The following is a 15,124-nucleotide window of genomic DNA, read 5'->3' on the forward strand; positions in this document are numbered from 1 at the left end:
GGAGCCGGTAGGCGGGCGAGCGGAAGGGGGAGGAGAGGAGCCAGCGGAGCCAGTCCGAGGCGGGGGCGGGGGGGGCCCGGAGCCCGGACAAGAGGAGAGACGGAGCTCGGCTCCCGGCCCCGCCAGCTCCACGCCGCCGCCAAGTGAGTCGGGACCCCCGCCCGGGCGCCCAGAGCAGTGCGCGCGGGGGGTGGGCGCGGGGAGGGGTCGCGGAAAAGTTGGAAGAACCCGAGGCCGTTCCGACGCGGCTCCACGGAGAGAGGCTTAGCTGGGAAGGAGAACCAGGGACGAGGAGACGAACGGGACCCAAGCGTGGACCCGAGGGCAGCCGGGCAGGGGCGACAGCTGCTGCAAGGGGGCCTCTGCCCGGCCCGCTCATGGCGGCAGGGCCTGAGGGAGGGCGGGCGGGAGCGCCTCGCGGGCGCGGCCGGCCCCCTGCGCCGCCCGAGGGCAGGCTGGCCTGGCGCCTCGGCGTTCTCAGGCGCGCCGCCCTGAGCACGGAGCAGTCTTCCTGGGCAACAGGTAAGGGCTGGGAGGTGGGCGCGCGGAGCTGCTCCAGGCCCAGGCGCCCCTTTGTTGGAGAATCCGCGCGAGAGCCCCCAGCCTGGCTGTGGGCCCGCGGCGCTGCCCCTGCCCTGGACGGGTCCCGTGGTTAGAGTGGGAGGAGAGAGGGGTTCTTGCTGCTGCTTCTGACCGTCTCCCACTATGCCCACCCCGGGAGGGAGGCCAGAGCGTCCATGTGCTTAACGGGAAACAGGAAGGAGTGACTCTGAGTCTCTGCCCCGGGCCCCCAGGGCTAAGGCTCCTATACCGTTATGGGGTGTGTGCAGCAAGGGTGGAGTGGGTGCAGCTGTTGGTGAAACTGGTTTTCAGGGCCCAGCTTGCTAATTACTGGCTCGGAGGCCCTTTGGCAAGTGGTTTAATTGCAGGTGTGTGGCACTAATCTTTGACCTGGGCTTGGAGGTGTCTCTTTCTTGGCAAGCCAGGCCCCTGGTATCAAAACCTGGTCTCGGTCTGAGGTTGTCAGGTCCAGGGGACAGAGAATTCTGAGGACCTTGAGGTTTGGAGTGAGCCCCTCTTCCCAGAAAATTGAATCAGGGAAAGCCTCCAGCAGGCAGTCACCCTCACTTCTGTGTTAGGAGTGGGGAGTAGTGGGGAGGGGATGGAGAGGTTGTCCCAAATCAGTCTGGGAGACTGGGTCTGAATGTGAATTGCTGTCTGCACTTATGATGGGGCTTCTAAGGGTAAAGACTTGTCATGAGCCCTGTCCCTCAGGGCCTGGCCCTGACTGTGGAGTGACCTGCACAGACTTGCTGCTGCAGCGGGAGACAGTTCCTTGTAAAGTTCATTGGTGCCTCTGGCCAGCTTTCCCCTGGAAGGGAGGGGGTCTTGTTTCCCCTGTCACTGCAGCAGGCTGGCTGATCCTTTACTCTGCTCATGGGCACTGTCCCCCAGCTGCCTCTGTAGCCTGCCAGCCTCTCTCTGCTCCTGGGGGCTGCAGTCTCAGGGGGTGGGGGCTGCTGTGTGTGGGTGTGTTGGGCCTCTGGTGAAGCAGCCCAGACAAGCCACAGGCCATATGAGGCCCAAGGATCTCTGTTCTAATTGCTACCTCCCACCCCCCATCTTTCCCACAATCCAACCTAAATTTTTGGGCCTAGACTGCAGCCTGGAGCAATGACACACTTCTTCTTGGCTCCATCCATTGTTCGTGCCTTTCAAGTTCATGCCTTGTTGCTGTTGCTGCTTGAAAAGAGAAAGTGTTCAACAAGGAAGATTATTCAGAACCTCTTCCACCTCATTTTTGTAACCCCTCAGATTCCTGATATCGGGAGCATGTAGGACCCTCTCTTTGTCACTCTCTCCTCCCTCAGTGTCCCCTGTATATTTTCCTCAGTTATTCCTTGAAGCTGTGAGAGCCTGTGGGGTGTAGCACATCAAGGCTGTAGCACATCCCGTCGGCCTCAAACTTCTGCCCTCCCAGCCCTCTGGGTCCACAAGCCCCCATGGGGGCCCACTTCCCCTTTTTGTCCACCCATGAGTGTCTGTGATGGGGGGGTCAGTCAGAGTTGTTGCAAAGGGTTGGGACTGGGTGGTGCCCTGCTTTAGTTCCCCGTAATCCAATGCCCATGAAATCTCTGCTCTGCTGGTCACTCTCCAGCCTGCACCTCAGAAGGTGGTGACAGTGTCTTTGAGGTGTGTGCACGTGAGAGCGCATGCGGGAAAGACAGGGAGAGAGAGTCAGAGGGAAACAGAGACACATGCACCCAGTCTCTGCATGTGTGGGGAGTAAGTTTTGTGAGTGGAGAAGTGTCTGTAGGTGTGATTAACCAAGTTAGTGCCCTGAGGGCAAGCATTGTTTTCCACCCTATGTGCACATCACCTTTTCTCACTCCAGCCTCTTGCTTATGGGATCCTTTGCTTGACTGTGTGTGCTGATGCCAAGAAGCTACCAGGGCAGCCGTGGGGACCAGACTTCTTGGTTCTTTGGGAATGTGTAAGCCAGGCCAGCAGGGAGCCCGTTGTCTTTCCTTCCTCCCATTCTCGAGTCAGGCAGGTGTCTGACCCTGCTGAATCTGGTGCTTCTTCCTTTTGGGGGAGTTGGACATAATGCTCCTCTGCTAATGGAAGGACAGGGCAGCAAGTGAGGGCTGTGGTCACAGAAAGCCTGAAACCCAGGTGTGAGAGAGCCCCTTCCTCCCCAGCTCCTCACCTTTGCCGGGGTGAAACAGGATAAAATGTTCCTGGGGGACAGGAGTCAAAGAGACAGTCTCCACTCACACCCTCTGGCACTCCAGCCTGCCCTCTGAATCCTTAATTCTCAAAATGCCCCTGGCTAGAGAAACTTCCCAGAGTGAGGATGAGGACCGGCTTCTAAGCCTGCTTATCCCCTTGGCTTTAGATCTCACTGGCGGAACAATTGGGCTTCAAGAGAACACAGTGGTCAGGTAACTGGGTCATGTGTATTTTCCTACCTCCAATCAGGCTAAGCAGAAAAGGTGGAAAGGAAGAGAGGGAGGTGGGCTGACATAGCTAGGCACTCTGCCTTGTTCTCTCTCTGCTCAGTTTTCTACCCTTGTCCCTTCTCTATTCATTTTTCTACACATTTTCTTTAGGAAAAAAAGTGTATGTGTGGTTGTGTGGGGGAAGTTCCACTGTGGATGATTATATTTAATTTTGTTCACTTCAAAAAGCTCCCATCTCTTTAACTATTTAAATATTTATTCTGGCTAAGTTGGAGGGGGAAAGGGCAGTGCCCCGGAATGCCCAGGCCTGGAATACACGTGTGTGTGTTTTACTGGGGGAAGGTGGAAGGGAGAAGGTGGAGCTGAAGCTCCTTTATTATCAGTGCTGACCTCTGATTTCATCCAAGTGACCAGGAGAGGGAAGCCGAGGGGATCAAGAGGGTAAAGTCCTTGAGCTGGAATACTGACCTGTGACAAGATGAGAGGGATTTCGCAAGTGCTTCTGTGGTGGGTGGGGATCATGGCTGCTGATCCGAGGGTTCAGCCTCTCTCAGCAGCACCAGTGGGCCTCCATTTCACGGTCTCCCCACTCTCCTCCCTGGGTGGGAGGGGAGCACCTTCCTTCTGTCTCAGTGTTTGGTCTCCAGGCCAGCCTGAATACCACCACCTCTCCTCCCTCCTAGGTGGAAAATGAGGGGTGGGGAGCCTGAGAGATGCTGTCCTGGTCATCCTGTGGGCAGTTACTGCTGAATCCTAGGACTGCCAGGCCTGGAGGCTGGACCCAGCTTCACTGAACTTTCAGGACCATCTCACTGCTTTTCTCAGCTTCAAGCAGCTCCATCCCATGAGCTGTCATAGACCATTGCCTCCTTCATCTGGATATTCAAGTGGTCACCACCACCTTGTTGTACCCTTTTTCTTTCAGTGGAGGAAAGGGGGGGGAGGGGTAAAGCAGCAGCTCTTTCCTTTGCAGAGGGGTATTTGTGTTGGGCCTTTTTTTGCAGACTAGAATTTCATTATCTGGATGAGCCCTATAAGAAGTAGCTGCTAACTCAACCACATGTCTGGGTCTGCTATCTTGGTTCCCTGTCCCCCATTGATTGTCTGGAGCCTAGTTTTCTCTTTCTTTCTGAAAAGAGGCTTCAGGTAGGGTTCTTCTGCCTTGTGTTTAGGGCTTGGATGGCTTGGTATGGGGGTCAATCTTGTGTGCAGTAGTTTGATGTCCACTGATTGTCCTGGGGCTCAGCATCATTTGGGACATAATTTTGCTTTACCCTGGCCTCTTAATTTTCCCTAGAGACCTGCTGCTCAGATGGGTTGTAGGGAAGGGGAAGGAAACTTTGCCTCAGCACTGATACCTGTTTTTTTTGGGCTTTCCCGCTAGGAACTCCCAGCTATGGGTTAGCTTGGGGGCTGGCTGGAGGAGGTGGGTGGGAATGGTGGCAGAAAAGGCAGGAAGGATGCCTCTGGCTTTAGTCAGATCACAGGCTACTGCTTCTGTAGCCCAATCCTGCTGTCCTCCAGGTTGGGTTAGCAAAATGACTGGGTGACTGTGAGGTTCATAATTCCAGGGAAGCAGGACTTCTGGGCTTTTAAATTATATTAGGGAGTGAGGTATGATGCTTGTCTCTCCTTTCTCCCATTGAACCTTAGCTTGCTATAAATAGTAAGTGTTAGAAATGGAAAGCCACCATATTATAGACGAGGAAAGTGATTTGCCCAAGGTCACAAGCCTGGACCAGAACCCAGGGCTTCTGAGTCTCTGGCCACTGCTCTTTTTTTCTGTACCATGAAGACTTTCATTCATCTATCCCTTTCCCCACACCTTTCCTCCTCTCCTCTCTCAGGATGCTCCAGACCTTGTATGACTATTTCTGGTGGGAACGGCTGTGGCTGCCTGTGAACTTAACCTGGGCTGATCTAGAAGACCGGGATGGACGTGTCTATGCTAAGGCCTCAGACCTCTACATCACACTGCCCATGGCCTTACTCTTCCTCATCATTCGATACTTCTTTGAACTGTGAGCACACCAACCCACCCCGGCCAGCTGCCAGCCAGTTTTTTGGCCTTCAAGTTTTGTCTGTTGCTGTTTAATTGATCCTGCATCTTTGTGTTCTGACTACCCAAGTCCCTGCCTACTGTGTGCCCCCAACTGAAGGCACCATTGTCTTCCTGAGGGCTTAGCACCCCCAGGCCCTTTCCTTCAATGGTTATTTGTTCTCACTCCCCGTCCTCCACCCTGCCTGGCTACTAGTGAACACAAGCAGCTTTGTCAGCTGTGGGCAGTCCAAGGAAGCGAGGAGGGGCGAGGGGGCAGGAAACTGGGGAAATCAAGGCCCAGAATAAAGTTGCCTGAGCTTGCAGTCCTTTACCCTACTGAGCCTAGGGCTACCAAGAAATTGAGGTGCGTCAAAAGAGCCAGACACCTTCTCACTTGTATCCCTCCCTCAGTTATGTGGCTACACCACTGGCCACCCTCCTGAATGTAAAGGAGAAAACTCGGCTGCGGGCATCTCACAACCCCACCCTGGAGCACTTTTACCTGACCAGTGGCAAGCAGCCTAAGCAGGTATGAGACGCAGACCCATGGAACCTGTTACTGGGTTCCCTGGGGAGGGAAAGTGAAGAGAGAGGGCTGGAGTACCAGCTCTGGTGGGTGAAGAGTTGGGAAGGCAGTAGTGCTGACCCAGAAAGGGTTGGGAGGGCAGGAGGCGCTGTTGAGTTCTGAAGCTGAACTTGCTTCTTCATCACACCCAGGTGGAGGTTGAGATTTTGTCACTGCAGAGTGGGCTCTCTGGCCGCCAGATAGAGCGCTGGTTCCGCCGCCGCCGCAACCAGGACCGGCCTAGTCTCCTCAAGAAGTTCCGAGAAGCCAGGTTGGGGAGATTGGGACAAGAGAAGCTGGGTGGCGGAGGAAGGTCTGATGTGTCTTGCTGGGAGGGATGGGCCACGGCAGTATGCAGAGAGACACTATATTGAGGTGAGGGGATGAATTTCGTTTTAAAAACACTCTCGAGAGAGGATATCTGGGGATTGCTGGACAGCTATGCCATTCTCCCACCCCCTTAGCCATTTCCACTTCCTCTTCCAGCTGGAGATTCACATTTTACCTGATTGCTTTCATTGCGGGCATGGCTGTCATTATGGATGTGAGTGGGGGCTGCTGGGAGGTGGGGAGTAGGTTCTCTGGAAAAGCAGGGGTGAGGCCATAGAATTTGGGTCCTTCCTCTTTTAACCTCTCACTATCTCTCTGCAGAAACCCTGGTTTTATGATTTGAAGAAAGTTTGGGAGGGGTATCCCATACAGGTATGAGATGGGTCATGATTCCTGATATGGCAGTAAGACATTAAGGGAACCAGTTTAGGATAGGACTAGGACATACTCCCTTGTGAAGAGATTATCTCTGGAACATGTACCAGAAGGGACTGGGTCACGGAGCTAAGCATAACCACAAGGGATAGAAGGGCTGGGTCTGGAGAAGTGAAACCCTTGGGTCCAGTGTCTTGGGGTCCCTTACCGTATCCTCTCTCCCAGAGCATCATCCCTTCCCAGTACTGGTACTACATGATTGAACTTTCCTTCTACTGGTCCCTGCTCTTCAGCATTGCTTCTGACGTCAAACGAAAGGTAGGCCCAGGTGGTGTTCCATAAGCCTAAGAACCAGAATAAGGCCCTGGGATCAAAAGTCTCCTCTCTGATTTCTGGGTGCTTTCCATGGGGCCTTTGGGATACGGAGAACTGAAAGTGAGGGAGAACAAGAAAGACTAGTGAGGCCTGGGGAACGGGAAAAAGTTCTCTGAAGGCTGCACCTTCTCTGCAGGATTTTAAGGAACAGGTCATCCATCATGTGACCACCATCATCCTCATCAGCTTCTCCTGGTTTGCCAACTATATACGGGCAGGGACTCTCATCATGGCTCTGCATGACTCTTCTGACTACCTGCTTGAGGTCAGGCTTCCTGGCATTTCCTCAAACCCAGAGCAGGTTCTCCAGTTCCCTCTGTCCTTTTTTTTTCTTTTTCTTTGAAGGTAGGAGCATTCCTGGAACCAGGGAGGTGGGTGGTAACTGGGGTGTACGTATGAATGTATGAGGGAGAGGCAGGAGCCTGTGACAATGGATTGGGGCCGGGTGGGGGCTCTCTGTGCAGTCAGCCAAGATGTTTAACTATGCGGGATGGAAGAACACCTGCAACAATATCTTCATCATCTTCGCCATCGTTTTCATCATCACTCGACTGGTCATCCTACCCTTCTGGTAAGTAAGACAACAGGCTATACAAAGTCTGGCCTTTTCCCCCTCATTTATCTACTGTCCCTCTCAACCGCCTCTTGCTGGTATTTACAATTCTGTCCTCCCCCTTCCCTGCCAGGATCCTGCACTGCACCTTGGTGTACCCACTGGAGCTCTATCCTGCCTTCTTTGGCTATTACTTCTTCAATTCCATGATGGGAGTGCTACAGCTGCTGCATTTCTTCTGGGCCTACCTCATTTTGCGCATGGCCCACAAGTTCATAACTGGAAAGGTGAAGGCTCTGCCTCCATTTTGAACCCTAAACTCGAGAAACTGCCCCAGTTCCCACCCATGTCAGCAGCCCTCTAAAAAACTATGGTGGGACCCTAGATAGCCAAGATCAGGCTCACAGAAAGAAGGAGTCCTTAGGAGTTTCAGCACATCTTGAAACCCTTCTTATCCCTTTCCACAGCTGGTAGAAGATGAACGCAGCGACCGGGAAGAAACAGAGAGCTCAGAGGGGGAAGAGGCTGCAGCTGGGGGTGGGACCAAGAGCCGGCCCCTAGCCAATGGCCACCCCCTCCACAATAACAACCATCCTAAGAAGGACTGAACCATTGTCCCTGCTGCTCCTCAGACTGATGCATAAAGCCAAGAAACTACCCCCCTTTCCACAGGGTCACTTTAAGCTCTGGGGAGAAAGGAGAAGTGGGAGAGTTCTTTGTACCCTCCCTCTGTGCTTCTTTGTCACCCAGTTGCCTTTAAACCAAATTTTAACCTATTCTTTCCTCAGGTAGAGGGGAGGTAGGTTATATTGTTTGTTAGAGGGGGATGGTCTTACTTTCCTCTCTCTCCTCCAAGTTGTCCTTTCTATTCCTTTTTGAGATCCTTCCTCAGCTCTGGGATAGGGGTTACAATTCACATTCTTTATACTTCAGAATTTGGCCATACCTATTTGCCTTTGACTCCCTGATCTCTGGAGCCAGGGTCGTGCCTTATTGTCCCATCTGTGGGCCGCATTCTGCCAAAGTTGGACCAAAGCTCACCTTTAAACCAAAGTTGAGCTGCCTTTAACCTTTTCCTTCCTGAGACAAACGGATTGAGTGTAGGAGGGTGCTTATGACCCTTACCCTACCTCTGCCAAAAAGTAGGGGCTATCTTGGGGACTGCTCAGATGGTTCTTTGTCTAATTACTTTTCTGCCAGCTGTTCCTGTAGCCACAGGTCCAAGATCCAGCTGCCTCTTTTATCTGGCCTCACCCCTTTCTTCCCTTCAGCTAGGCTAGCTGGTTTGGAGTAGAATGGCAACTAGTTTTAATTTTTATTTATTAAACATTTGAGGTTTTGGCTTTAAAGCCAGAATTACAGCTAGCACCTGATATTTCAGCAGAGGGACCATTTCAGACCAAAATATACTGTTAATGGTTTTCTTTTTTTTAATTAAAATATATTAAGTAAAACATGGTGACAAGTGTCTGAGACTATTAGGAATTAAGAAGATGAAAAACTAAACTAAGATAATCTCTCTTATGCCTTTCGCACAGTTACATATTTACCATGTGAAGTTAAAGAAAAGAAAAAGCAAAGGTAGAAAAGGTACAAGATTAGTGACAGCTGCCCCCTGGGGAGGATGGGGGATAGTAGATCTCATGAAAGACCCAGAATTGGAGTATGTGGGGTGAAGGAGAGAAATCAAATCATAATCTTATTTTATCATCTTGTTAAAAGATTTTCAAGAAACAATACAAACCAAGGGTAGTACATAACAGCTCCATTCTAGGAATAAAGTCTGTTAGAAGTATGAACACTTGAACAAACAGAAGGATGGGAGGGATGAGTAACGGGACTGACAGAATGTCAGGCCCAGGTTAGTGGGCCTGACCTAGTGCCTTTGGAGGTGGAGAGAGGAACCCCCTAACCTGCACCCTGCCAGCTAGCACCATAATGGAAGGGATCTCCTGATCCAGAATCCCCATTTTTATCAAGTAGGAGCTGGGGAATAGTTAGACTGGAGACTTGGGGGTCAGAGTTCCTGAGGAAAGGACAGCTCAGGAAGGGTTTAAAGGTTAGGAAGGTCATCCTTCTAAAGAAGTCGTCCTCTGCATTCAATGGCCCCACAGCAGCAGAGCAGCTCCTTGCCTTCCACACTGCCCACCTCATAGTTGTAGTCCCAAGTAAGTTCTGTCCCAGCCCGGATTCTCCTGAAAAGAAAAAAAAGGATATAGGTGTGGGGAAGACAGCAAGTAAACCAGGTGTCTGGGTTACACATTCTGCAGGTGAAATTGGATTGTGGATGGAGGAGGGGCCCTCAGAATTCCAGTGGTCCTTCCCCTCCCTGTTCTGGGCTGCTTCTCCCACCCAGCCATCCCTTCTGACTCCCTCTTACTTGCTGGCAAAGAAGGCCACCCAGGGGAAACGGAGATCATGAGTATCCACGAAGACATTCTGGACAAACAAGTTGGGGCTGCAGCTGTGCTGTAGGTTTAAGGACAGCATGGAATAAGAACCAAAAAACAAACAGAATCTGGCTTTGTGGAATGAATAAAAGTTGGGAAACAATTGATGCCATCTGAACCTCCCTATTTTAGCAGAGATGTTTTGAAAGAAAGCACTCTCTTTAAGATCCTCTGAAAGCAAGAATTTATAACAAGAAAAGGGGGGAGGGAGTTATATAGTTGTATTAAAAGAACTAGAAATGTGGGGACCATGGGATAATCCAGCATCTGATGAGTGGAAGGGGTCTCACATTGAGGTAGCGGCCCAGGTTGCCTTCAAGCTTGGCGTCAATGATGTAGCAAGACTCCTCCCCATCATAGAACTGGCGTGTGTTCTTACGAACAGGTGCGCTCTCCCCCTTGTCTACAGAGGCCATATTGGTTGATTTAATAGCAATTCCATGGGTTGATTTAAGAGCAAAGCCTCGGGTTGATTTTACTGCCACTTGGCGCTTTGTTGGACCTGGACAGGAAAGAGAATGGGGTCAGGATCCATCCCAACTCGTGAGTAGACATTCTACATCTCTTTTCATCCCACCCATTGCAGCTGAGGAGTACTAATAAGCTGTGACTCTGAGGCAAAGATCCTAAATGGCAGTTTCTTTCAAGTAGGACTAAATCTGCTGGACAAATCAGCTAAGGGAAAAAGAGTAGGGAACTAGAAAAAAGGAAGGGGGCAGGTCAAACAATGTTAACAGGCCTGCTGGGAGTCTGGAGGCCCTCCCAGAGATACTTCAATTCTTTGGATCTGGATTTTTTCCCTTTCCCTTAAAAAAATGCCCTATCTCAACTTCCCTATGTTCTTCCCACCACTCCCCCCAAATTCTGCCAGACTACCAGACATGTTCTTCTTGTCCTCAAAGTCATCCCCTTCAGAGCCAGAGGAGATGGTCTGAATATCATCACTGTCAACCGCTGTGGCTGAAGTCTGACCAGCAGTGGGCTTTCGGCTGGTCCCACTTTCCCCCTCACTTTCTGTGCTGCTGGACAGTGTCAGGACATCCTGAGGAAGCAGAAAGGTGAGAAGAAAGAAGAGTGAATGAAGAGGGCCCCTTCAAGGCCCTGCTCTTTTAGTAAGGCAAGAAGGGGGCTGAGACTGTACCAAGAGGAAGATTAAATGTTGGATGAAAGAAAATGAGGCAGAATGTCAAGAGCAGAGAAGAAGACCTCACAGTAATATGGTGAAGGATTTGGTGAGATGAGGTGAGGAAAATGTCCTTTTACTACTTTACTCAGACTCTGAGTAAAACAGAAGGCTGGTTAAGGTAAACTTGAGAAGGTACTTACATCAGGGTTGGACTGAGCCAAGGCCATGAGTCGTCGGCTCTGATGCATACTAGTCTTACTAGGTGGGCGGCGAAGTCCTTCAGGTTTCAAAGGAGAAGGATTGTAACCGTAATTTCGAGTGCTTTCAGTAATTCTGATGGGAGAGGAAGAAATGGGAGAAGGGGTCAGGTCATTAGCTGTTTCTCACTATACCTAAGCTTGAGCGGAGAATCAGATCTAGGAACAGATTGAAAAGAAAAGCACTCACGCTGACATCTTGTTCCGGTCATCAGGATCCTGGAAAAGAATAAGGGCTAAATGCTTTTAGGGTCCAAGGGTAACACATCCAATAATTAGACTTTATCTCAAATGACCTCTAAAGATAACATTAGCCAGTGAGAGATATACCATCTAAAGTGGGATGTGTGAGGAGAATTTACTCTGCAACCTCAGAGCAACAATCATATTCTCATCACCAAACCAAACACACATGGGAGAAACCTCTGTCCCTTCCCAATGATGGAGCATAATGCTCATGGAAAACGCCACAAGGAGAGTCTTACAAGGACCAGGGACAATGTACACCACCTAAAATGTGGAAAGTGTCAATAGCATCAAAAATATATTTAGAATTAATTCTTGTTTCTCTCCTCTAGAAGGAAGCAATGATGAAGATAATAAAAAACAATTAAAAAAAATCACTTATATATCCTTCAGTTTGGAATTTATCAGGTACTTCTCTTATTCCCCAACCCCAAGCGGTATGATTTTTAAATGATTTGGTTCCTTAAACAAACACTAGAAATGTGCTGGCTAGAGGAGGGACTTAATCAGGTTTGCCATAGAAATATCAAGTATAATCTGCATGTGAAGACTCAGTGAGACTGCAGAGAGTTTGTGACTGCACCAAATTTAAACAAAACCACTACTCTCAGAGTTTTCTGCCACTGCTTACCTCTTTCTTGGCTTGCTTGATGTCCCCCTCATCTTTGATGCCCAGTCCTGAGGTGGAGGCCTTTTCAGCCTCCCCTTGGCCTCCCCCAGCCCGGCCATCCCCACCTTCACAGTTCTTGAAGGATGACCGGCTATCAGAGTCTGCAAAGCCACCTTCACTGACATTATTGCAGCTCAACCATGAGGCCACTTTGTTCTTGGGTGTCTCTTCAGATGAAGGTGGATTGCAACCACCTACAGGGATTGATGGAAGGATAGGAAGATGTGGCGGCCCGAGGTCTGGGGGACGGGAGTCCTTGGAAGCTGTCTCACACAATCCATTCTCCTTCTGGCCCCGGGTCTGCCGCCGGGTGGCATAGCTGCGCCACACTGAGCTGGTGCTGAAGTCCTCATCCTTACAGAAGTTATCATCTGAGCTATCGTCATTGGACTCTTCAGGGTCCTCAGTACCACTATTGCCATCTTCCTGGTCTTTCAAGTCTACACCACTGCTGTCAGAGGAACATGGAGCGTCACTCTCATATCCTTCCTTGAAGTTCTCCACACTCTCGATATGGTCCAGATTTGCAAAGTACTCATCACCCATTTCTAGGCCTTCCTTGTCTGCAAAGTCATCTGTCAGGATTTTGCCTGGGAATGAAGAGAATTAAAGGCCTTCTAGAGTTATGAGGATCTTTTAGAAGGAATAAGGGTTATATCCATCAATACCCAGTCCACCAGCACACAGTCAAAATGCCTTCATTATTGTCTTGCATTTTGCTCTTTGATGATACCTCCTTCTTTAGTGCCTGAAAGTTTGGGGAAGTGACTACAGTTTTTAATATCACCCTTTTCCATTCCCATGTCTCTGCTTTGTTTACCTAAAGAAAATTCTCAGCTAAGCTAAAAGATCTCTGGGGGTAGAGTGGAGGGATAAAATGATACACTGAACAATCATGTCTCCCCTCTAAAACATCATCATTTTTATAACAATTTCATCCCTTTCATTCTTGTCTTTATGGAGCACTTTTGTCCCTCCATGGCCCGCCCAGACAGGCACATCATTCATTATGGTCTTTGCATAAGAAAATCCTGGTCTCCTCCTACTCCCAGTTCACATGTCAAGCACTTTCTTATGTTCAATTTGTTTCTGGTTCAAGTCCCCACCATGTCCCAACCTCAGAAAGCAACCCTTACATTTCATCACCAACCTGCATAAATACAGACAAAGGAGCCTTTGGCAATGTCATCCAAGCAGCGGATGCCCCAGCCCTTGTTCTGTGTCTTGAATAGCTGTAACCGAACCTGTAGTCCATGCTGTACCAACCGGTTTGTGCACATGTTTGGGTCACATTTGCAGCGCTTATTACATTCATATACCCTAGGAGGAGGTTAGAATAAAATGACGTGATCTCAAGGGTGTCTAATAAATCCACAAAACTGTTACAATTTTTAAGGTATCCTCATTTACAATTTGTCATGGATAAAGATTGAAAATTAAGTAATTATATAAGTGAGTGGATTTATTCAACTGTCTATGCCCTTTGATTCATTTGGGAATATAGCACATGGAAATAATTTTGAAGGGGGAAAAGTGATTTGCACAGATGTTTATAATAGTACAGTTCATAACAGTAAATACCAGAATGCATAACACCTGGAGAAAAGCTAAGAAAATGATGACTGAATCCATTTAAAGAAGATTCATTAAAAAAAGTACATAGACTATGTCAATTTGTAGAAATATATGCATAAAAAATGTGAGAAAGCAGAAAATAATATAATAGAGATATTGAAAGAAAGTCAAGAAATGGGAGGGGCTGGTACCAATTAATGTTCCTAGGATTCTTTTCTTCAGTAAAGTTGATTTTCATTCTTTTACTCAGTCAACATTTATTAAACAATAAGTGCCATGACTGGCATTGGGAACACAACAATGAAATATGTCATAATCTCTGCACTTAAGGAGCTCATATTCCATCTAGTTTTAAGAACTTAATTTATTTTTAAAATAAACTAAGCTAATCAGAGGAATCTAACAAGTGTCAACATTAAAGGAATGTTGAGAAAACTACTTTTGCAATATTTCTGCTCTATATGCTTTGCTCTGTGTTAGGATTTTATGTTCTTATTTTCCTGGTATATAAATTTAAGGGAGATATTTAACTTTTGGAAGCATGGTAACAGTACTGTTAGCTAATGACATTAGTCAGAGCCTTCTGGCTAAATGAGATGTTATCCTGTGTGCTAAAGATGGAAGAACATGTACTCTGTGTCTGGCATTATGTAAAAGCTTTACATATATTCTCTATCCTACCTTCAAAACAGTCCTATAAAGGTGATTTTTTTTTTAACTTTAGAAAAATTATTTAAGTATAAAAATAGAAGTGCACGCATTAGTCTCCAAATCACTGAATTTTCACAAACTGAACACACCGTGTAACCAGCAACAGATGGCACCAGATCAAGAAGCAACTTTACTAGGTCTCTAAAAGGGGTGAGGTGTTAGTATCTTTTGTTTATAGGTGTATTAACAGGATCATTTTGTTAAAGGGCCAGAATATGAACTCAGGTCCAATCACCACACAAAACCTTCAGAGTAGCTACATGGAATATCATTCATTCATTCAACAAAATTTGTTTAAGTGGTTACTATGTGCCAGGCACTGGATTAGTTAGCTGCTGATGGATAAAAAGGTGAGTAAAACAGGAAGAAAGACAAGGTCTCCACCCTTATGGAGCTTACTTTCTAATGGAAAAGAAAGAACAAGTTGTCATAAATGCTATGAAGGATACAAACATGGTGCTCAATGAGAGAATATAGGGAGCGCAAATGACCTAGTTTTAGAGTGACCAGGGAAGGCCTCAATGAGGAGGTGAGATTACAGCTGAGAGCTCAAGGACAAAGATATCTACACAAAGAACAGTGGACGGTTGCCAAGAAGAGGGCACAGCATGTACAAAGGTAGGTTGGAAAACACTGGGTGAGCTGTATCCAGGAATTGAAGAATATCAGTGTGACTGGAATAGTCTTGGAGGGACAGAGATAGCAAGGGGCCAGATAATAGTGTGCCTTGTAACCCAAGGTTAAGAGTTAAAATAAAATCCAAGTGCAGTGGGAAGCTATTAAAACTATTAATGGTTATTAAGTAACCATTCAAGTGTTATTCAAAAACATTTTCATAAAACATTTCAAACTTGTAAAAAAAAATATGAAAAACACTCATGTAGCTA

At 48.2% G+C, this 15,124-nt stretch overlaps 2 protein-coding genes across 6 annotated transcripts in view; one reads left to right on the forward strand and one right to left on the reverse strand.

Moving 5' to 3' along the window:
• CERS2 (ceramide synthase 2) lies at positions 1–8,662 on the forward strand. 2 transcript variants are annotated; one of them, XM_037826056.1, is made up of 11 exons: positions 1–143; positions 4,811–4,984; positions 5,416–5,533; positions 5,722–5,840; positions 6,056–6,113; positions 6,221–6,271; positions 6,500–6,592; positions 6,786–6,914; positions 7,114–7,220; positions 7,336–7,489; positions 7,670–8,662. In XM_037826056.1, the coding sequence occupies exons 2-11, from the start codon at positions 4,812–4,814 to the stop codon at positions 7,808–7,810; spliced, it is 1,143 nt and encodes a 380-aa protein (XP_037681984.1). In that variant the 5' UTR covers positions 1–143; position 4,811; the 3' UTR covers positions 7,811–8,662. The 2 variants fall into 2 exon arrangements, with proteins under 2 accessions (XP_037681984.1, XP_037681985.1); XM_037826057.1 differs by lacking the exon at positions 1–143 and adding an exon at positions 4,087–4,109.
• Positions 8,663–8,901: 239 nt separating this feature from the next.
• Positions 8,902–15,124, reverse strand: part of SETDB1 (SET domain bifurcated histone lysine methyltransferase 1) — a 51,478-nt gene continuing 45,255 nt past the window's right edge. For 2 of the 4 annotated variants that reach the window (XM_037826053.1, XM_037826054.1), the window contains exons 15-22: positions 13,102–13,271; positions 11,913–12,541; positions 11,226–11,254; positions 10,979–11,111; positions 10,529–10,694; positions 9,943–10,154; positions 9,583–9,671; positions 9,280–9,397 (exon numbers count right to left, since the gene is read on the reverse strand). In XM_037826053.1, coding sequence (XP_037681981.1) covers positions 9,280–9,397; positions 9,583–9,671; positions 9,943–10,154; positions 10,529–10,694; positions 10,979–11,111; positions 11,226–11,254; positions 11,913–12,541; positions 13,102–13,271 — 1,546 coding nt within the window. Of the gene's footprint in view, positions 9,398–9,582; positions 9,672–9,942; positions 10,155–10,528; positions 10,695–10,978; positions 11,112–11,225; positions 11,255–11,912; positions 12,542–13,101; positions 13,272–15,124 lie in introns of all 4 variants that reach the window. The other 2 variants (XM_037826052.1, XM_037826055.1) reach the window with 2 other exon arrangements.

The sequence above is a fragment of the Choloepus didactylus genome, chromosome 2, assembly GCF_015220235.1.
Source record: "Choloepus didactylus isolate mChoDid1 chromosome 2, mChoDid1.pri, whole genome shotgun sequence".
NCBI classification, from domain to species: Eukaryota; Metazoa; Chordata; class Mammalia; order Pilosa; family Megalonychidae; genus Choloepus; species Choloepus didactylus.